This window comes from Stylophora pistillata, chromosome 6 (assembly GCF_964205215.1).
Source record: "Stylophora pistillata chromosome 6, jaStyPist1.2, whole genome shotgun sequence".
Taxonomy (NCBI): Eukaryota; Metazoa; Cnidaria; class Anthozoa; order Scleractinia; family Pocilloporidae; genus Stylophora; species Stylophora pistillata.
In genome coordinates, this window is record NC_142524.1 from 15508602 (window position 1) to 15530466 (window position 21865).

Here is a 21865-nt window from a genome sequence, read left to right on the forward strand (position 1 = left end):
TTACCTACTGCTTGTTTAAATCCCGAGGTGGTTACAAGGAATTTGGTTGATGAGGTTTCAAAAGGGCGTACCATGGGCCATTTTCCCACACCCCGCTTTAAAAATTTTCAGGTTTCACAGATTGTTCTTGTTCCCAAAAAACATTCTGACAAATTCCGAACAATCTTCCATTTATCCTTCCCAAAGTCTGGGACCTCTAGCATCAATTATTTTATTGAAAAGGATGATTTCTCCCTGCAATATATATCCATTGACAATGCCATTGCAGCAATTCAGAAATTGGGCCCAGGCTATTACATGGGCAAAACAGACATCGAATCTACTTTTCGGCTCTTTCCAGTCCATCAGGATGACTGGGAACTATTGGGGATGTTTTGGGATGGGAGTTATTATTTTGACAAAGTGCTCCCATTCGGGCTTCGCTCTGCTCCATACATGTTTAATCAGCTCTCAGATGCCATTGGGTGGATTTTACTTAACCAATGTTCCATCTCCTTTGTTTGCCACATTTTGGATGATTTCCTTATAGTGGAGCCACCCTGTCCTACCCATCCATTCGATTCCCTTTGTCAGGCTAGCTTGTTAAGTATGATCTTGACCTTTAAAAATTTGAATATCCCTATCTCCGCTGCCAAAACCGAGGGGCCTTCTCAAATTATTCAGTTCATGGGTATCATACTAGATTCCGGGAAAATGGAGGCAAGGCTACCCGAGGATAAGGTGGAGAGGATCAGATCTACTCTCTTCACTTTCCTATATCAGCGGTCTACAACACTGCAAGAACTTCAATCACTGATAGGCACTCTTAATTTTGCTTGCCAGGTAATTCCCCCAGGGCGACTCTTCTTACAACGAATAATTCACCTTACCAGAGGGGTTTAAAAATCCCACCATCCTATAAAGCTTACCACTGGCTTTTACAAAGATATTGAAATGTGGGAGATGTTTGTTGACCAGTGGAATGGAATAGGACTATTTTTATCTCCTCTATGGGAAACTTCCGACGCCCTTTCTTTATTTACTGATGCCTCTGGCTCTCTGGGCTATGGGGGAATTTTCCAAAAAAGATGGTTTCAGGGAAGGTGGCTGCCATGTCAACAACTAGGCCAGTGAGGCATCAGCTTCTTTGGCAAGGACTATATGCTATTAATGTTGCATGCCATTTGTGTGGGGGCCCATTGGATATCCAAGCGCATTCACTTCTACTGTGACAATCAGGGTGTAGTCGAGGTTATCAATTCCCGTAGATCCAAAGTTTCCCGGGTAATGGACTCGGTAAGGGACCTTACATTTTGCACCCTGCGGCATAATTTTTATTTTCGAGCAGTGCATGTCCCTGGGAGCAGTAACAACATTGCAGACTCTCTTTCTCGATTCCAGATGGAACGCTTCCACCAGCTCGCACCCCAAGCCAATGCAACAAACGACCCCATCCCAGCCTATCTGTACAAGCTTTAGCAAAGAAAGCTGAGCATTATCTGGGGATGTCCCTTGCCTAGAGCACCAAAAAGACGTATGGCTCTGGTATTCGGCAATTTTTCACTTCCTGTTTACAAATGTACGTCAGTTCACAACTTCCTATTAGCGAAGATATTTCAATCAATTTTTCAGTAGCAGTGGCTCGTTCTGTGCAATACAGCACTATCAAGAACTATTTGTCGACAGTCAAAAATTACCATTCCAGCCATGGCTATGAGCTTCACTTATCTAATTTCCTTCGTCTCCAACTTATTCTTCGAGACATTAAGCGTTTACAGGGGCACCAGTCCAAAGTACGCAGACCAATAACTTTACAACTGTTGAACTTGTTTTACCATCTCCTTAATGTGCAGCGTACTGACAATAGCGATTCATTAATGCTCTGGGAAGCAATGACACTTGCTTTTTTGGCTTCCCGCGCATAGCTGAACTCACTTGCAATTCAACTTTTGTCCCAAAGCACCTTGTCACGAACAGAGACACAACTTTTCTGCCAAGGAATTCACCCCAGTATATGCTAGAGCGATTAAAAGTGTCCAAAATAGACCCTTTTAGACAGGGACAAACCATTGTCATCGGAAAGACAAATTCTCCCTTGTGCCCATCTCCACAATGGTGGCATACCTGAATTCCAGGCCCATGTCTTCAGACTCTGGACCCCTTTTCACTTACGTATCTGGTGGGTTCTTATCCCGGGAGAAGCTAACAAGGGAAACCAGGCACCTAATCAGCAAGGGGGTGAAGACTCCAGCGAATTTGCTGTGCTCAGCTTCCGGATAGGTGCAGCTACGACAGCTGTCTCAGCAAACTTACCCCTATGGCTCATTAAGGTTCTGGGTCGTTGGTCATCTGACTGTTTTGAGGGGTATATCAAAACTCCACCCTCTATTCTGGCACAGGTCCCCAAAAGCTCGTTAGCACATTACAAGCTTGTCAGTCTGTTCTACAAATTGATATACATGCTTTTATTTTGCGAGGTTTGAACCCTGACGTGTCACCGGTAGCTCTGACAAATGTACTTTCTCGTCGCACCCAACTCGTAAATATATTAGGACACCGTGTAGTTTTTCTCATCCTCCCAAGATGAAGGGCGTTATATCCTTTTAAATAAGATGCCAACTATTATTTCCTCGTCAACGGGGAATGCTTTGAATTCTGTGGGGGTGAAGTGCTCCTCTCGTCACACTCTTGCCCCCATAGACTCGAATTTCGGAGGCCAACTTCCTCCTTTGTACCTCCTGGAGCTAGGTTAGGGGAGGCCCACTCCCTCCCGTCAGAGGAGGCCCAACTCCCTCCTCTCTACCCAAGAATGTTCCCAGTGGCCCTGAGAGAGGGCCAACTCCCTTCTCTTCAGCCACTGTGTACATCCCCTTGGGCTGTAGGTTTTCTTTTGTTGACACTCCAGGGGTCCATGGGGTTAAAATATTAACTGAGCACTTGGTCTCCCACTTCCCCATTTTCTGCCACTCGAAGTTGTTGTTGTCCTCCTTCCAAAGGTAAAACAAGGGACGGTTGATGAACAGTATTTCCATTCCGAGAGTAGAATATATTCGTTCTAAAACCTGATAATACACTTGTGGCGTTGGTAGCAAAATTGGGCAAAGTGAACATAAAAACCTGAAAAATTAGCATACTTACCTCCTGTAAAGTAGTTTCCCGCATAATTTAACAAAACTAAAATATTTCTGTTTTGTTAGATCGATGCCCTAAGTTCCTGTCACAGTTCCAAATTTATACTATAACAATCTTAATTTGTCTTTTTCTCTGCCATTGATTCAACAAAAGTGAAGTATTTCAGTTTTTTTAATGAGTGCCTTCATTTTCTGTCAGCTTTGTCTTTGTTGTTCAAATACTACGAAACCGTTGGTCTAATTTTACATAATTAATGAGATCATGACCCGCCCTTAAGCTAATATGAGGAGAGGTCTTGATACTTACACTCATACCACAAACCAGAGGCGATCCTCGGAGATACAAGGCTCAAATAAAGAAGACAAGTTGCACTGGAAATAATGGCAGAAGTAAATCTTTCTGATGTTGCAGGAAAACAAGGAGAAACATTCGCACAACAGCTATGCGTGCGAAGAAGGACAGATGAAATACACAACCAAATAATCATTCTCTCTTCAGTCAACATTTTTCTGTCCATTATTGCATTTCTTGGCAACACCCTGATCCTAGTCGCCCTTCACAAGGAATCTTCCCTTCATCCACCATCCAAACTTATGTATCGCTGCCTGGCAACAACTGATCTCTGTGTTGGTATAATTTCAGAGCCTGTTGCCGTTATCTATTGGCTGTCCTTGCTTCACAAAGATTTGGATCTTTGTGTGTATGCGGTAACTGTTTATTTTATAATAGGCCATACCCTGTCATCAGTCTCTCTCTGCACAATAACCACAATTAGTGTGGACAGACTTCTCGCCCTGCTTTTGGGGCTGAGATACAGACAAGTTGTGACTTTGAAGCGAACTTATTTGCTTCTTATCATATTTTGGGTTTTTGGGATCTTTCTGGGGGCATCGTACTTTATGAATCACCGTATAGCTTTCTGGTGTACCTTTATTGTTACACCGCTTTGTCTGGTAACAGTTTCGTTCTCGTACTTAAAAATCTTCCATCGTCTCCACCACGGCCAAAGGTCTGTTCCATCACAGCAAGTTCTCCAACAGCCGAGGCAACCAGCTTCACTGAACCTGACGCGATACAGAAAGGCAATGTATAGTGCACTGTGGCTGCAGTTGGCATTCGTTGTTTGTTATCTACCATACGTCATAGTCGTAGCAGTTCTGAATAAAGGAAGGGCGCCTTCTAACTCTGAATTTGTTATCTTTGGATGTTTTGAGACCTTAACCTTCTTAAATTCTTCGTTGAACATATTTCTTTATTGTTGGAAGATTAGAGAAGTGAGGCAAGCAGTAAAGGAGTCTATTAGACAAGCACTTTGCTGTCCATGGAACTGAATGGAACTTTTGGGCAAGTTCTGACAGTGCTACCGTTCAAAGCAAGAGAACAAGCTGTGAATTGTTCTACGCATATACTTGTGTTAAGAGCAAAACGTGTAAAATCCTTGTATGCATACAGGAAATATTACCCGAAAAGGTCCCGTTGTATTCGGTGAAACAACCACGTAAATGCAGATTTAGAAAAACCTATGAGAGAGGTTGTGCTTAACAAATAACTGTTAATTGTCGCTTTTTTATTTCTCTGATCGAATCTAGTAAAAGGGTCTTCTTTATGATACCTATTTACAGATCTTAACTATCGCCGAAAAAAACGGGATTAAGTTCCTTTTGAAGTTTCCTGATTTTTTAATTTTTTTTCCTTTCTTTCACTAGTGTTCTTAAGTAATTTGTTTTTCAGTTGATACACTTAATACGTTACACGAGAAACGTAGAATATTTCAAAATCAATCGGTATAAGAGAGTCATCTAATAAACAGTGTTTATTAGATGACTCTATAAAAATGTGTTTATTGCGAATTTTGCAACAAGTTTAATTCTGTCGTCAGCCTCTCTCTTCACGATGACCACAATAAGTGTGGACAGATTTCTCGCGTTGTTGCTAGGGCTCAGATACAGACAAGTTGTAATATTAAGGCGAACATATCTTCTTTTATCAACTTCGCGGCTAAAACACATTTAGGGGCGATGGAGAGAGGAGAAGAATTTTGGAAGTAAAACGGCCGATAGTTCGATGAATATAAGGAGAAATATGTTCAATGTAAATAATACATATTAAGGTTGTGTTTTCAGGGAACAGCAGCCGTTGCGTTGCTGTCAAACGGCTGGATAAATTTAGACCTATCAAATAACTGAAAAGGGCTGGGCTTAAGAAAACCTTTCTCTTTGTGAATGCCCAGCCGTGGCCATTAACATAATTTTGTTATAAAAAATATAGGACATAGATTCCCTGTGAAGCCTTAAGTAGTTTAAGGTTTTCTTTTACTTGCTTTACTTTGTAATTTAGGTTTTTGTTCCACTGAACACTTCCGGCTCAAGAGATAACGGTAAGGTTGACCATTTTAGCTTATTCAAATAAACGTTATCTCCGCAGATATTACGAATATTGTGGTCGGTGTGGAAAATCGTTCGATTTAAAACGTCTGTGATTCTCATCGTTTTGCCCTCAGAAAAACATTATTTTGCTTGAGAAGGAAGAGAGCAACAACTTGTATGGTAAATACAACTTATCTCTTTGCAGTTTTCCCTGTATGAACATCTATCAGGTGAGAAAAATATTTCAGGTTATATCCAATCTAAATACCCTTGCCATTCGAATGTGTGACGGTGAAATAAATCCTATTATTTTTTTTCTCAGTTCGTAAGCGAGCGGTATTCTACAAATCCTGCAATCTGATTGGTTCCGAGAGCGGGCAGTATTCTCCCTATCCGGCTCGCTCACAGCGGGCGGTTTCCGTTTCGCTCGAGTCACTTTGCAAAACATCTCAAGCTTCGTTGCAGGTTTTCACAAATATATCTCATTTTGTCGGCTTGGCAGAATGTTTGAGAAAAGAATTCGGTCACGACCTTTTGGCGATAAATGATATTCATTCTTTCTTCTCTCTCGCTCTCAAATCACAATGGTTTTTCCGCAAAAATTGATTTCGAAATAAATTTGGTGGTACTAAATTTGTATTTAAAACGATTGAAACGCGGCCTAAAAACAAGTTTTTATTTAATAATCCTTCACAAAAAGTAACTCAGAAAGTTTCAACGAGAGGTGGTTGCAGTTAGCAATTACGTTAATCAATGTGACTCTCATTCGTTAATATCTGAATTCTTTAATATCTGAAACGTTGAGCGAAGTTTTGAGTTCTTCTACAAATACACTTTCGCCTATTCTTTGTAATTTGGACATTTCTACCGTAAATTTCCCATCAGAAACCGGAGGAATTTGATGAATAAAATTCGCATTAAATCCCCTTGTGTCTAGCTGGAAAGAGTCTCACTGACTTCAGCTTTTTAGTCGAAGAAAGACAGATTTACACTCACCATCGTAGAAAAGGAACAAGCAGACTAACAACTCGAAACACACATTTGCATTCACTTACAATTTGACTTTCCGTGACATTTTAAAACGGAACAGAGGCAAATCTTCGAAGATTAATCGTCGTTGGAAATAAATAATACTTTCCGTAAAATCTTTGAGTGTTTTTTTTGTTTGTTTTGTACGAGAAGATCGTCCTCGTGTCATTTAACTCGTGCGTGTTTGTCACACCAGTACTGTTGTTTATTCAAAAGCGTAGCTTTTTTTCTTCTTCAATTGACAGGTGTCATATGGTGACAGTTTCTTGTCAAAAAATGTTTCAAAGTTTGCTCGGAAGCCTTTTTAAATTAATAACATTTCGGTGAAAGCTTTCTCTTTAATTTGAATAAAGTCTGTATTCTTTATCATCCACTCGCTAACAAATTGTTAAGTTTATGAAGGATTTTCCCGTAATTAAACTCGTAATTGTAACCCTACATCATTCGGGTTCTTTTGGCAATCCTTTTGTTATATGTCAGAAAAAAAGAAATGTTATTCACCAGCATAGGTCGGTCCGTACTGGGAAAAACTGTGCCCGAGGTCTTGGATACCGCCCTCGGCCTACGGCCTCATGCGGTACTCAAGACAGAGGGCACAGTTTTCCCAATACGGACCGACCTATGCTGGTGAATAACATATATATATTAGAATTTATTTCACGAAGATTAAATCTCTGTAGCTACGCGGTAAATGTTTATTTTATAACAGCCTATACACTGTCATCAGTCTCTCTTCACAATAACCACAATTAGTGTGGACAGACTTCTCGCCCTGTTTTTGGGGCTGAGATACAAACAAGTTGTGACTTTGAAGCGAACCTATTTGCTTCTTATTATAGTTTGGATTTTTGCGATCTTTGCGGGGGCATCGCACTTTATGAAGTATAGCTGTCTGGTGAAGCAATATTGTTAGACCTCTTTGTCTGGTAACAGCTTCGTTCTCGTCGTTAAAAAATTTCCCTCGTCTCCACCACGGCCAAAGGTCTATTCCATCACAGCAAGTTCTCCAACTGCCGAGCCAATCAGCTCCACTGAACTTGGCACGATACCGTAGTACACAGTGCACTGTGAGTGCAGTTGGTATTAGTCGTTTGCTATTTACGATCTGTTATAGTCATAGCAGTACTGGATAGAGGAAGGCCACCCTCTCCCTCTGAATTTGTTTTCCTTGGATGCGTTGAAGCCTTAGTCTTCCTAAACTCTTCGTTAAACCTATTTCTTCATTGTTGGAAAATTTGAGAGGTGAGACAAGCAGGGAAGGAGACAATGAGAGAAGCACCTTGCCGTCCATGGAATTGAATGTAGCGTCTGGGCAAGTTCTGAAAGTGTTACCTTCAAAGCAACAGAATGAGCTGCTAGTTGTTCTAAGGTTCTTCTTATACTTCAGTGAAACACCCACGTAAATGCAGATTTTAGAAAAGCCTATGAGAGAGGTTGGGCTTTAGAAAAAACTATTAATTTTCGCCTTTTGATTTCCCAGATTAAAACTAGTAAAAAGGCCATTTTTATGATACCTTTTGACAGTATTTCCCTATCGCCGGAAAAAAAAAACAGGAAATTGTTTCCTTTTCCAATATTTCCTGATTTTTCTTTTTTTTACGATCTCCTTTCTTTGACCATTTTTCTTAACTAATTGGTTTTTCAGTTGATATGCTTTTTACGTCACGCTAGAAACGCAGGATATTTTAAAATCAATCGGTATAACACGGTCATTTGGTAAGCAGGAAGAATTATATGTAGGAAAACCTCCAGGGGATAAGTAAGTATAAGAATCTTATTCAACAATCTGTTTTTTATACTCGAAAAAAGAGGCCTCACGTTTTTTCCATAAGCAGATCGTTGAGCCCAAACAGGGAGATAAAAGGTTAAATAATCAATTTTATTTTTGGCATTTGTTGCCTTTTGGTCATGTGGCGACCGTATTAAACTAAGCTACACTTTACACAAATTTGCTGTCATGAAATTTGCTCACTTTAAGTATCAAAGTTGAAAATTCCTTCTTTACCCATATCGCCAATTCACATTAACTGATATGAGAATAATAGGTACTTTTTTTTATTTTTTTTTATTTAGACACGGTAAATCTATCAGATAAAATAATAATATTATTACAATCTATTATTACAGTTACAATCTATTTTAATCTATATAAACATGATCTAAAATTTAAAAGTGAAATAGAAAAAAATAAAGAAATTCTGCTTTACATAGATGCCGTGTGTGTTTTGTCGATTCAGACGAAGAAATTGCGACAACCATTTCGGAAGGATTGAAGTGATTTTGCTTGCCGCAATTCAGGGGACAAGCTATTCCAGATAACCGCACCGTTATAGCTAAAGCTATTTTTCAGGAAATTGGTGTGGGGCAATGGAACAGCTAGTTTGTTTTCAGAGTTCCTTAGATTATATGGAGGATCATATTTAGTGGAAAGAGAACCAAGATAGTCGGGCGCAAGACCATGTATAGATTTATAGACCATGGTGGCCACTTGTATTTATCGCTGAGTATCTAACCGTCTCCAGTTAAGTTGCACAAAAAGAGGATCAGCGCTTGTGTCATAACTGGAGAAGGTCAGAATACGGGCAGCCCGGTTTTGCAACTTTTGGAGCTTATTCGAAAGACCCTTGTTACAATGCCCCCAGACCTCGCTGCAGTAATTAAAGTACGGTTGAGCTAAGACATTGAAAACGGACTCAAGCGTGGTTCGATTAACAAAAGGCCTACAACGTTTAATTGCTCCAATGCCCGATGCGATTTTCTTGGCTATTTTTTCAATGTGCATATTCCATGAAAGGTTTTCGTCTATATGTACACCCAGAGATTTGACTGAGCTAACTTGTTTAATTATGTCACCACCTATGATTAGTTTAGGGGAAGTATCGTAGGTACCTATCCTTTGCCGCGATCCAATTAACATGAATTCAGTTTTAGATGAATTTAGAGTCAATTTGTTTGCAGTGAGCCATGTGTTAACATTGGATAGGTCGTGATTCATAACATCATTGATCATTTCTATGTTGTTACTGGCAAAGGTCAGGTGAGTATCGTCGGCATACATACGTGCAACTGAATTAGACAGGCAATTAGGAAGATCATTTATGTATAGAACAAAAAGCAAAGGTCCTAGAATTGTTCCTTGCGGAATTCCACAAGTGAGAACTTGACTAATTGAGAGCGAACCATTTACAAAACATTGTTGATGGCGATTATCTAGGTATGAGCTAAACCATTCATAAGCGATACCGCGGATACCATATTCGAATAATTTAGACATAAGAATTGTATGGTCAACGGTATCAAAAGCCTTTTTTAGGTCGAGAAAAACAACTGCATTTGTTTTGCCTTTATCAATGTTGAAGGTCCAACTGTTACTGCCTTGTTTGCCTCCAACAAGGCAGTAACAGTTGAATGGAGCGAACGAAAGCCAGATTGCTGGCTGGAAATCAAATTGTTTTCAGTGAGATAACCGTAAACCTGGTCGTAAATGATACGCTCAAACACCTTAGCTACTATAGGGACGATAGAAATTGGGCGATAATTGTTTAAGTCGGAGTGATCTCCCTCTTTGAAACGTGGGATAACCTTTGCGCATTTCCATTCCTGAGGGAAAACACCTGATCTGATGGACTGATTAAAAATAGAACACAATGGATCAGCTATCAGATCGGCGCACTCCCTAAGAAGTCGCGAAGATATCATATCTAAGCCTGTGGCTTTCGATTTACAAAGCTTAGACAAAAGTGAGAACACTTTAGAAGGATTAATACATTTTAACTCAAAACGTTTGTCAGTTCCCTCAAGGTAATGTAGGTGTGATGGACCATTATTAGAATAAATCTGGCTAGCAAGCTTGGGTCCAATAGAAGAAAAGTGATTGTTGAAGGCAATAGGTTCTTAGGTTCTTGTTCTTCATCATTATCTCTTATTTTGCTTTCTCTCCGCCTGAAACAAAAGCCTCAGTCTGGTTTTTTTTTTTTTAATAAGTATAAAAATATTCACTAGTATATAGAGTTCCTCTTCAAATCTTTCTTCCGTCTGTCTTTGAACGGAACCAAGAAAATTAATGCGTTAACTTACCTTTTAATTGTCATGTAAATGAACTCATCACGAACTAAAAATCGACTCTCACTCCTCATCTACTAAAAATCTTTTTAGTGTGAAAGAACCTCAAAAGATTTCTGATTCTTATTATTGTTTGAAGAGCAAGCGATTTTCCTTCAAGAGGAAGAGAGAGACAGCAAATTTGTTGTGAGGAACTTAACATTTATGCAGTATTGTTCAACCATCTGTTCGTTGAGTTCTACTTTAGATTAACTTCGAACCCAGGCGGTCTCACCATTCAAACTTCTCACCATATATCTCCATTCCACGAAAATGTTGCTGGGAGGTCCTCTGTTGTAAGTCGCAAAGAAGATCCTCAACATTGAAAGGCGAAACTACAATCAACACAGGTTGGGTGAATGAAATTCTCAAAAAGTTGATATTTTTCTCAGTATTTTACTCACACACACAATATTTATTTAAACATGATGATTTTTAAAGCTATAAAGCTTGTGGGGTCGTGTGTTTAAGAATTAAGCTAACATATATATATATATAATTTTTTAAATGTTGCATGGACACAATGATTAATGATTCATTAAAATGTATTTCTTAGGAATAGTCTGGTCCTTGTCCTCCTTCAAAGAAATTTTTATTTCATCCGCCTACCCTACTCCTTTATCGTGTATGGGAACACCTATTCTCTGTGTTGGTTTCAATTGCAAACTCCCCTCCCCTGAGATATTTAACTTTACTAAACCCACTAAACCTATTTAAAAGGAGCCCAGAGTGCTTCCTCTGATTAACGAGAGGGCTGAGGAAAAGATGCTTAGTAAGGTGAAAGGGATTATTTTATTTTTTCACAAGTCCTCACTAGCATTGATCTTTTTCAGTTCGTCATCGACGATCGTTATTGAAACAATTGCGGTTAATACATGTGTGTCCACGGCCTAACAAGAATGATTTGACGTTAACATAACCTACATTGCACACACAGGGCTGTCTCAGTCTTCGTTCGTGAAAAGGAGGAGGGAATGGAGTCGCTCCTTTGAAGGAGGTGTCGCCGCGAAGATTAGAGGGAGACAGCAATCTTTTTGGAAGTATCTTTCACGACTTCCGCAAACGAAGTGACCTTAATCTATTTAAACTGTTCGTTGAACCCGTTTCTTTACTGCTGGAAGATTAGAGCAGTGAGGCAAGCAGTAAAGCAGACAGTCAGACAAGTGCTTTCCTTTCCACAAAGCTGCCCGTAGTCTTAGACCAAGTTCTGACAATTAATGTTATCCGTGGTTGAAGTAAGCAATTCGAAAGAGTGAAGCTGTTAGTTTATAAACAATCAGATTCGTTTGATCAGGATTAGTGATGCGCTTTGTTAAAGTCTGAGGACCTTTAGGGTTGGCAATAAGACTAGAAGAACTTTGGACGTAATAATGGTCGATAGCTCGATGTTCGCTGAAATATGAATACACAGAGAAATCTCCTTGGAGTATTTATACATTCAGCTGCTGCTATAGAAAGGAACGGGGTGTGTTATTTTAAGAGATGCCATCATCTGTTCTATTGCTGCCAAACGACTGCTCAAATTTAGATTTAGTAGCATCGCTGAAAGATATCACGCTTCGAAAGAATTACGGTGTAATTGATATTTTCCTGGCACTGATAATTTTTGGAAACTGATGGAAACTAAAATTACTTTGAAAAGAATCAGGCGTTTAACCATTTTTTGATTAAATTAAAATAGCTTAGTTCAAATAGTTTATGCCTTTTTTGTGAATAAAGTTTTCATCTGTTAGCATAGCATATATGATTATCCGAGTCACTTTTTCATGAAAGTTATGCCTTTATCTAATTTGCAAACCGTTTCCACAGCCGCAGTAATGATACAATTTAAAATTCTTCGTCAGCATGAGTGTGAAATTTGAAAGAAATTGAGGTTTTTGTCTTCGTTCTCTCCATTTTGCTACCTCTCCGGTTAACAAAAGAGTCTCTGGTTTTTCTGAATACGTAGAAAAGTGCATTTATTCATAAAGTGAATGTCTATTTTTAAAATTAAAGTGAAGTTGGTTTGTTTATCGTATCCGTTGTTACCAATGGAATGACACTTATTTAGGTTTTTCAAAGTTAACGTGTTCCACCGAATCACGGGTTGAACAATCAGACGATATATTGATAATTAGGTCGTATCGTTTAGAACTACCGTGTGGAACATAGAACACTTGCTGTTAAACGGGGCCACAATCAAAGCAATCTGGGCTCCCTTTATATTGAGTAAAGAATTTTAGTCCAGACATTTGCAGCACAAGTTTAGTAAAAATTTTTGAGGACGATACCATATTTTTTTCCAAAAGTCAATAGCTTCCACGTATCGCTCTGTGAAAATGAGCCGCCTGTCAGTCATCTCTGCTAGTTTGGTTCCAAACACTGATTAGCTTAATCGAGATATGAAAGAATTTGTTTTTCAAATCCTTTAACATGGTTGGTCATTTAGATCAAATGACCCCGGCAACAGTACTCTCTCTCTAAACGAAACTGAAGCGATGCAATATTCTCTGAATGGTAAGTCTCTCTTTAAATAAATGTTTTGAATAACTTCCACGTGGTAAGAGGAAAACTGGGAGGAAATTTATCGGTTAAAACTGAACGAGTTTTATTCATGACTGAACTGATAAATTTTGGATCACTATTCACATGTCAATTTGTTTGCAGCTGTTGAACTTTTATCATTAAAAGCTTTGATATGTAAATTTGGACCACAAACCTAGAGTTATCTTGGGAGGTATACCTAACAACGATCACGAGAGATGAATTTGATAAAGACATTTTGGTGGAAATAATGTTACAAGCAAACCTATTTGGAGATGAGGGAAAACAAACTGAAAATCTCCAAGAACTGCTTTGCATGATAAGATGGACAGATGAGTTGATTAACCGACATTTGGTATTTCTCTCAGCATTCACCATCTTTCTGTCTATTATTGCGTTCCTTGGAAATGCTCTGATTCTAATTGCTCTTCACAAGGAATCTTCCCTTCACTCGCCATCCAAACTCTTGTATCGTTGTCTTGCAGCAACTGATCTCTGCAGGGGACTCATTGCTGGGCCTCTTCACGTTGCTTTTTTGCTGTCTGTGGTTCACGAAGACTGGAATCTTTGTCGCTACACATCAGCCACATTTTTTATTACAGGCTTCACTCTGTCTTTAATCTCTCTGTTTATAATGACGACAATCAGCGTGGACAGACTTCTCGCCCTGTTGTTGGGGCTGAGATACAGGCAAGTTGTAACTGTGAAACGAACATTTCTGCTTGTAATGATAGTTTGTGCAGTTTTAAGCCTCTCTGGGACCTCGTACTTTATGGATATTCGTATAGCCATCTGGTATGACTATATCGTTATACCAGTATGTCTGGTAACAGCAACGTACTCGTACTTTAAAATTTTTCAACGCCTCCATCGTAGTCAAAATCAAGTGCAAGTGCATGTTCCACAGCAGCCAAGCCAACCAGTTCCACTAAACATGGTACGATACAGAAGAGCAATGTACAGCGCATTGTGGGTGCAGTTGGCATTAGTGGTTTGCTATTTACCGTATTTCATCTTCGCAGCAGTTCTACCAAAAGAGAGACTTTCTTCATTCGAATTTATAGTTTTTGTTACTGCAGTAACCCTAGTTTTCTTAAACTCTTCTCTCAACCCTTTTCTCTACTGTTGGAAAATTAGCGAAGTGAGGCGAGCAGTGAAAGAAACAGTCAGGCAAGCACTATGTTGCCCATACTCTTAGAGTATAAATGATTTCTGGCACCCTCATTCTCCTATTTTCCGATTTATTCTTCCCGCTTTCAGTTTTTCACTCTAGCAAATGGGTCGTTGGTTTTAATCTGAAAGTTTCTAGAACATGAAAAGGTTTTCTTGGGTTAATATTTTAAATTCATGTTTTCTTTAAACTTATCTCCTTTTGATTTCCACAGTAGTTTCCTAACCTTGTTTTCCATTTAGAATCAGTCATCGCAGTTAGAGTGACATGTGACAGACATTTGTATGACAGGCTTGTGTGTTTTTTTTTTATTGTTTTCTCCATGGTTTAAAAATGTCCTGTAAATTAATTCTTAGCGCTAATTCAAAATAAACTCCTTTAAAAGTCGGTGTGAGAGCACCTTTAATTTGAAACGTTTCTGACTCTTAACATCCAAGAAAAAATGATTTTTTATTCGTAGGAACGGTTGGATAGCAAATAACTTCGAATAAGTTAACAGTTATTAGTTTTCTTATAACATCTGGTTGATAAGTAATACTCCAAATTAAAACAGTCGTTATTGTTCTCTTTAACATACCCTAGTTAGACGGACGTTATTTCAAATTAAAATCGAACCTGGCCCAAATGATCTTGCCATGGAAACTCGTGGATGATTTTGCAGAAAAGAGCGTTTTATTAATATGTTTTAAAGAATCTATATCAGTTATCCCTTCATTAAGTTCAAGGTTTGTTCCAAAAGAATTTTCATGTTCTTGCAGGTACGATTATTCAACCAGAACTTTTTATTTCTCAGGAAAGTATAACGCTCATTTATCAGTGAGCCGATGTGATAATCGTTGCCTCACTAGATAGCGTCATGTGTTAATGAGACCTTACTTAGGTTACCAAAACTTACTTGATATTTTGTGAAGTCAACAATTCTCCTCAGCAGAAATTACAAGATATTGGAGTCTCTTGGTAAGTAAAAAAAATTGTCAATTTGTTTTTTACCCCTATTGCGGATCAAATTCAACTATACCAAAAAATAAAGGAAGATTTAGATAAGCGAATCTTCAACGAGCTGAGAACCCCAATTTTTTTTCTTAGCCGTCTAAGGAAAGGTAACCCGGTTTTTCGTGCAAGCTAATTTCTGATTCCGTTCCGTCAAATCGTTTTGATGGTGCGGTGTGTATTTTCCTATACAATGCTTATGTCGCTTGATTTCTTAAACTATTTCAAATTTATTGTAAAATAGTTGGTATTTTCCTTCTTCCTTTCAATTGTGAAAAAGATCGACAAATGATTGCAGTTGTTTTACAAAGTGCTTGAAAATGGATTGTTTATAGGCCCAACACATTTCACTCGAACAAAAAACTACCCCCGCTTTCGTGCGAAGCAATTACAAAGAAAAATCATATTAGTCTTCTCGAATGTTCATACAGCTGTCTCAAAAAAAATAAAACATTCTTCAAAAGCACAGAGTGGGCACAAACTTGTCCGCTTGCTTCACAAGTCATGGCTAATCAGCAAGCGCTCATTCAGACTTGTGAGATATCAACCGTTCGGCATAATTGCAGAAATTCTGTCTGAGGGGAGACTTCCACCCTCTGAATTTCTTATCTATGACTAGGCAGAGACTTTGGTGTACTTAAACTCTTCGTTCAACGCGTTTCTCTTCCGTCGGAAGATTAGAGAGGTGAGACAAGCAGTAAAGAAGACAGTCAGCAAGCACTTTCCTGTCCGTAGACTCGGTTGTAGCTTTTCAGCACGTTCTGGGAATGTCATCCTGGCAAAAGCAGATTAATTACAGATGAAGTTTTTCGTAGATTTAAAGTTAGATTAGTTCTATTATGGCCAGTGATGTACTTTGTTAAATGCTAAAACACGTTCAGAGACGGTGGGGGGAGAATTTGAATTTTTGAAGAAATACGTTCAAAATGATTATTACACGACTCGGGCAGTCAGGGGGCCAATAACTAAAATCAACCAATCAAAATACTCTATTGCCGGTCAATATTCTCTCAGTATTGGACCGGGCACTGTCCCGAATGGTCCCGAATGATACCGCACTTGTGTCCCTTTGAACTTCAGTCGTATAATAAATCTCTTATTAACCAAGCTTGCTCGGGACCGTACTGAAAGAATATCGGCCCTCGGTCTTTTTTGTACGGACCGAGCGCAGCGAGGTCCGTACTGTCAAGACCTCGGGCCGATATTCTCTCAGTACGGCCCTCGCGCTTGGTTAATAAGATATATGTACACGGCCTAAGAATAATGATTTAATGTTAACATAACCTACACTGCATACATATAGCTGTCTCAGTCTTCGTTCGTGAAAAGGAGGAAGGGAATGGAGCCGCTCAATTGAGGGAGGTGTCACCTTGGGGAGGTGTCACCTTGGGGAGGTGTCACCTTGGGGAGGTGTCACCTTAGGGAGGCGTCACCTTGGGGAGGTGTCACCTTGGGGAGGTATCACCTTGGGGAGGTGTCACCGTGAAGATTAGAGGGAGACAATAAATCGAGGATACGAATCTCTTTGGAAGTAGTCTTCACGACTTCCGCAAACGAAACAATAAACCACGGTGCAAGTCACGCATGTGTTGACTTTTTGAACATTTTAAAGTTCATTAATTTTACAGGTTAGATAAGCTCACGACAAGCTGTTAATCTTTTTATGAAAATAAGTCTTGATAAGTAAATTTATACTAAAAACCTGATCCTGCCTCTGTGATACAAGGTTACTTACGGGTTAACAGTTGCAGTGGGAATAATGGCGCAAGTAAACCTTTCAAGAGTTGCTGGAAAACAAACTGAAACCTTTTTTCAACAGCAATACGTGGGAGAATGGGTAGATGAAATACACATGCCACTGATATTTCTCGCAACAACAAACATTTTTCTCTCCATTGTGGCATTTCTCGGTAATTTTCTGATCCTGGTCGCCCTTCATAAAGATTCTTCCCTTCATCCGCCGTCTAAACTTATGTATCGTTGTCTGGCAGCGACTGATCTCAGTGTTGGTCTGATTTCAGAGCCTTCGGCCGTTATTTATTGGCTGTCCTTGCTCCGCAAAGATTGGAATCTTTGTCGCTATGCGATAGTTACCTATTTTTTTGCAAGTTATTTTTTTTCATTAGTCTCTCTCTTAACAACGACCGCAATAAGTGTGGACAGACTTCTTGCCTTGTTGTTGGGGCTGAGATATAGACAATTTGTGACTTTGAAGCGAACGTATTTGTACTCTGGATCGTTTCGATCCTTCACAGGACATCGAACATTGTGTATCACCGTATAGCTGATTGGAATAGCTACATCGGTTTACCAATATGTATGGTAACAGCAACGTTCTCGTTCTTTAAAATTTTTCGTCGCCTCCATCATAACTAATATCAAGAGCAAGTGCGTGTTCCACGGCAGCCGAGCCAACCACAGGCAGTCCAAGCTCACTACTAGAAAAGCGGACGTGACTCTTAACGTGTTGCGCAACGTTTTATATTTATAAAGGTTTGTATGGGATGTTATCGGTTTGCCTTAAAAGAGAGAAAAAAATGTCTTGTTTTGAAATAAAATGGGATTACCTTATTGCTTTGTTGTTTTCTTTGTTGATTCCGAGCGTCTCAGGCCATTTTGAAGCGTTTTCGGCGAGTTAGCGCTATGTTGGTGTTCAAATGCTAAAAGTGGTGCGATACAGAAAGTGTACAGTGCATTGTGGGTGCAGTTGGCATTACTCGTTTGCTATTTACCGTTTGGCATAGCTAACGCAGTTCTTCCAAATAGGAGACTATCTCCCTCTGAATTTTTAGTCATACAAGGTGCTGCGACCTTAATCTATTTAAACTCTTCGTTGAACCCGTTTCTTTACTGCTGAAAGATTAGAGAAGTGAGACAAGTAATAAAAGAGGCAGTCAGACAAGCGCTTTCCTGTCCACAGAGCTGTCTGTAGTCTTAGACCGAGTTTTGACAATGCCATCCGTGGGAAAAGCAGGCAATTGAAAAGGGTGAGACTGTTAGTTGATAAACAATCAGGTTCGCTTGATCAGGATTAGTGATGCGCTTTGTAAAACACTGAGGACCTTTGTGGGTGGTAATAAGACTAGAAGAGCTTTGGACGTAAAAAATTGGTCGATAGGTCGGTGTTCACAAAAATATGAATACACAGAGAAATCTCCTTAGAGTACTTATATATTCAGCTGCTGCCATAGAAAGGAACGGGGTGTGTTATTTCAAGAGATGCCATTCTGTTCTGTTGCTGCCAAACGACTGATTAAATTTAGATTTAGTAACATCGCTGAAAGATGTCACGCTTCAAAAGAATTACGGTGTGACTGACATTTTCCCGGCACTGATAATTTTTGGGAAATGATGGAAACTAAAATTAATCTGAAAAGAATCAAGCATTTAACGGTTTTTTTTTTTATTAAGTAAAAATAGCTTAGTTCAAATAGTTTATGCCTTTTTGGGAATAAAGTTGTCGTCTGTTAGCATGGCATACCTGATTATCCGTGTCACTTTTTCATGAACGTTATGCCTTTATCTGAATTGCAAACCGTTTTCATAGCCCCAGCAATGATACAATTGAAAATTGTTCGTCGGCGTGAGTGTGAAATTTGAAAAAAATTTAGGTTAACAAGAGAGTCTCTGGTTTTTCTGAATAAGTAGAAAAGTGGATCTGCTCATAAAGTGAATGTCTTTTTTTAAAATTAAAGTGAAGTTGATTTTTTATCGTATCCGTTATTACCAATGGAATGAAACTTATTCAGGCCTTCCTGAAAATAGACGTGTTCCGCCGAAACACAGGTTGAAAAGAAGTTTGGGATTTTAGTCAAGTTAAAAGGCTCGCTCCATTCTTTACAAAATGTTGACCAGATATAGCAGGATTTTTAATTTGAATAAACAATATTTGTGTGTCAACGACGACGGAAGCTGTAATTTAACATACGGACTTTAAAGTAAATGTAATAAATATTTCTTTAAATAATCTTTTCATCTTTTAGTCATACCCGAACTTCGAACTAAAAAAAAAATTCAAATTGTTGAAATATGTCTGGTTAACCCAAATAGGTACATTAAAGATCTTTTTAAAACACAGGAAAATGTATGGTTAATAAACACATTACACCGGCAGTTGTTTCAAGCTTTCATCATATTTATAGTTTCAAGCTTTCATCATATTTATAGGATAGTATTATTTATTTAGGACTTTAATACTATCATATTACTATTATAAGTTATATTTGATACTTTATTGTAAATACACAATTCAGATCAGTGGCTGCAAGCTTTTTACAAATAAACTATCTATCTATCTATCTATCTGTTTCCTAATTCAATGCCATTATATCTAATGGAACCGTATTTAAGTATTAAAGCTAAATAGAGCTTTCTATATAATTGAAATGTTAAGAATTTTTTTCATTTTAAATAATAAGTTTGAAAATTTCTTTTTTGAGTGGTATTGCCGGTTCATATTAATTAATTTTTCTATAATCAGACGATATATAGATCATTTAGTCGGCATGGAGGCACCTTGGCTATTTTACAATTACTCCACGAGCGCGCGTTGGATATGAGATGATAGATAGCCAAAGAGGCGCGCGGCACCGAGTTGGCTATAATCATCTCATATCCAACAAGCGCCACTGGAATAATTTTTTTATTAAAAACGTTGAATGACATTATTAAATTTTATTAAATTTTTAGCTCCCTTTTAATTTTAAGCTGACACGTACGCTTGCCATATTTGTAGCTTATGGTATATTGGCTGATATACCATAATGGCAAAGCCAATAAAAAGTCTTGAATTGCATTATCCAATGATCTAGTTTTTAACAATTGACGATATGCATCGTTTAGAACTACCGTGTGGAACACACAACACTTACATAGGTGATTTACTTTTTGACTTACTTAAGTGACTTACTTTTTGATATGCTGGATCATCAAGGAAAAATTCTGACTATTTTCCAAAAGAGTTTCTCTTTTAAGATATGCATCATTTAAAACTTCCCACTTTGGAACACGCATGGCATTACTGTATGACATTTCAGTAACTTGCCGTTAAACGGGGCCACAATCAAAGCAATCTAGGCTCCCTGCATATCGAGTAAAGAATTTTAGTTCAGACATTTGCAGCACAAGGTTACTAAATAATTTTGAGGACCATACTATATTTTTTTTCCAAAAGTCAATAGCTTCCATGACTCGCTCTGTGAAAATGAACTGCCTGTCAATCATCTCCGCTGGTTTGGTTCTAAACACTGATTGGCTCAATCGAGTCATGAACCAATTTTTTTTTCAAATCCTTTTAAATGATTGGTCATTTAGAGCAAGTGACCCCGGTAACAGTATTCTCTCTATAAAGGTCACCGAAGCGATGCAATTTTCTCTGAATGGCAAGTTTCTCTTTAGATAAAGGTTTTGAATAACTTCCACAGTAAGAAGAAAACTGAAGAGGAAATCTATCAGTTAAAAAAAAGAATTTTATTCATAAATGAATTGATTAATTTTGGATCACCTTTTACATGTCAATTTGTTTGCAGCTGTTGAACTTTTATCATTAAAAGTTTTGCTATGTAAATTTAGAGAACAGGCCTGGAGTTATCTTGGGAGATACCTAAAACGATCACGAGAGATTAAATTAATGAAGGCATTTTGGTGGAAATAATGCTACAAGCAAACCTATTTGGAGATGAGGGAAAACAAACTGAAAATCTCGAAGACCCGCTTTGCATAATAAGATGGACGGATAAGCTGATTAACCAACAATTTATATTTTTCTCAGCGTTTACCATCTTTCTGTCTATTATTGCGTTCCTTGGAAATGCCCTGATTCTAATTGCACTTCACAAGGAATCTTCCCTTCATCCGCCATCCAAACTCTTGTATCGTTGTCTTGCAGCAACTGATCTCTGTAGGGGACTCATTGTTGGGCCTTTTCACGTTGCTTTTTTTCTGTTTGTGGTTCACGAAGACGGGAATCTTTGTCGCTACACATCAGCCGCATTTTTTATAACAGGCTTCACTCTGTCTTTAATCTCTCTGTTTATAATGACGGCAATCAGCGTGGACAGACTTCTCGCCCTGTTGTTGGGGCTGAGATACTGGCAAGTTGTAACTGTGAAGCGAACATTAATTTCTGCTAGTAATGATATTTTGTACTGTTTCAAGCCTCCCTGGAACATCGTACTTTATAGATACTCCTAAAGCTATCTGGTATGACTATATCGTCATACCAGCATGTCTGGTAACAGCAACTTTCTCGTACTTTAAGATTTTTCAATGCCTCCATCATAATCAAAACCAAGTGCAAGTGCATTTTCCACAGCAGCCAAGCCAACCAGTTTCTCTGAATACGGCGCGATACAGAAAGGCAGTGTACTGCAGTGCATTGTTTACTGCAGTGCATTGTGTACTGTAGTGCACTGTGGGTGCAGTTGGGACTAGTCGTTTGCTATTTACCGTATTTCATAGCAGCACCATTTCTACCAAAAAAGAGACTTTCTTCTTCCGAATTTATAGTTTTTGTTACTGCAGTATTTTAGTTTTCTTAAACTCTTCCCTCAACCCTTTCCAGTCATGGCTCTGA

At 38.6% G+C, this 21865-nt stretch overlaps 2 protein-coding genes, 1 long non-coding RNA gene and 2 pseudogenes across 3 annotated transcripts; all 5 read left to right on the forward strand.

Moving 5' to 3' along the window:
* Positions 1 to 1469: 1469 nt before the first annotated feature.
* Positions 1470 to 3199, forward strand: LOC148728447 (uncharacterized; annotated as a pseudogene).
* A 133-nt stretch (positions 3200 to 3332) lies between these two features.
* On the forward strand, positions 3333 to 5536 carry LOC148728448 (melanocortin receptor 4-like). The gene has a single exon (XM_088725834.1). The coding sequence runs from the start codon at positions 3492 to 3494 to the stop codon at positions 4440 to 4442; it is 951 nt and encodes a 316-aa protein (XP_088581960.1). The 5' UTR covers positions 3333 to 3491; the 3' UTR covers positions 4443 to 5536.
* A 4551-nt stretch (positions 5537 to 10087) lies between these two features.
* On the forward strand, positions 10088 to 12624 carry LOC148728449 (uncharacterized). The gene is made up of 2 exons (XR_015988592.1): positions 10088 to 10957; positions 11545 to 12624. It is a non-coding gene; the product is annotated as an uncharacterized LOC148728449 (long non-coding RNA).
* A 698-nt stretch (positions 12625 to 13322) lies between these two features.
* Positions 13323 to 14688, forward strand: LOC148728450 (melanocortin receptor 4-like). The gene has a single exon (XM_088724869.1). It carries the CDS (start codon positions 13381 to 13383, stop codon positions 14326 to 14328), a length of 948 nt encoding a protein of 315 aa, XP_088580995.1. The 5' UTR covers positions 13323 to 13380; the 3' UTR covers positions 14329 to 14688.
* A 2362-nt stretch (positions 14689 to 17050) lies between these two features.
* On the forward strand, positions 17051 to 18223 carry LOC148728451 (melanocyte-stimulating hormone receptor-like; annotated as a pseudogene).
* The last annotated feature ends 3642 nt before the right edge of the window (positions 18224 to 21865 follow it).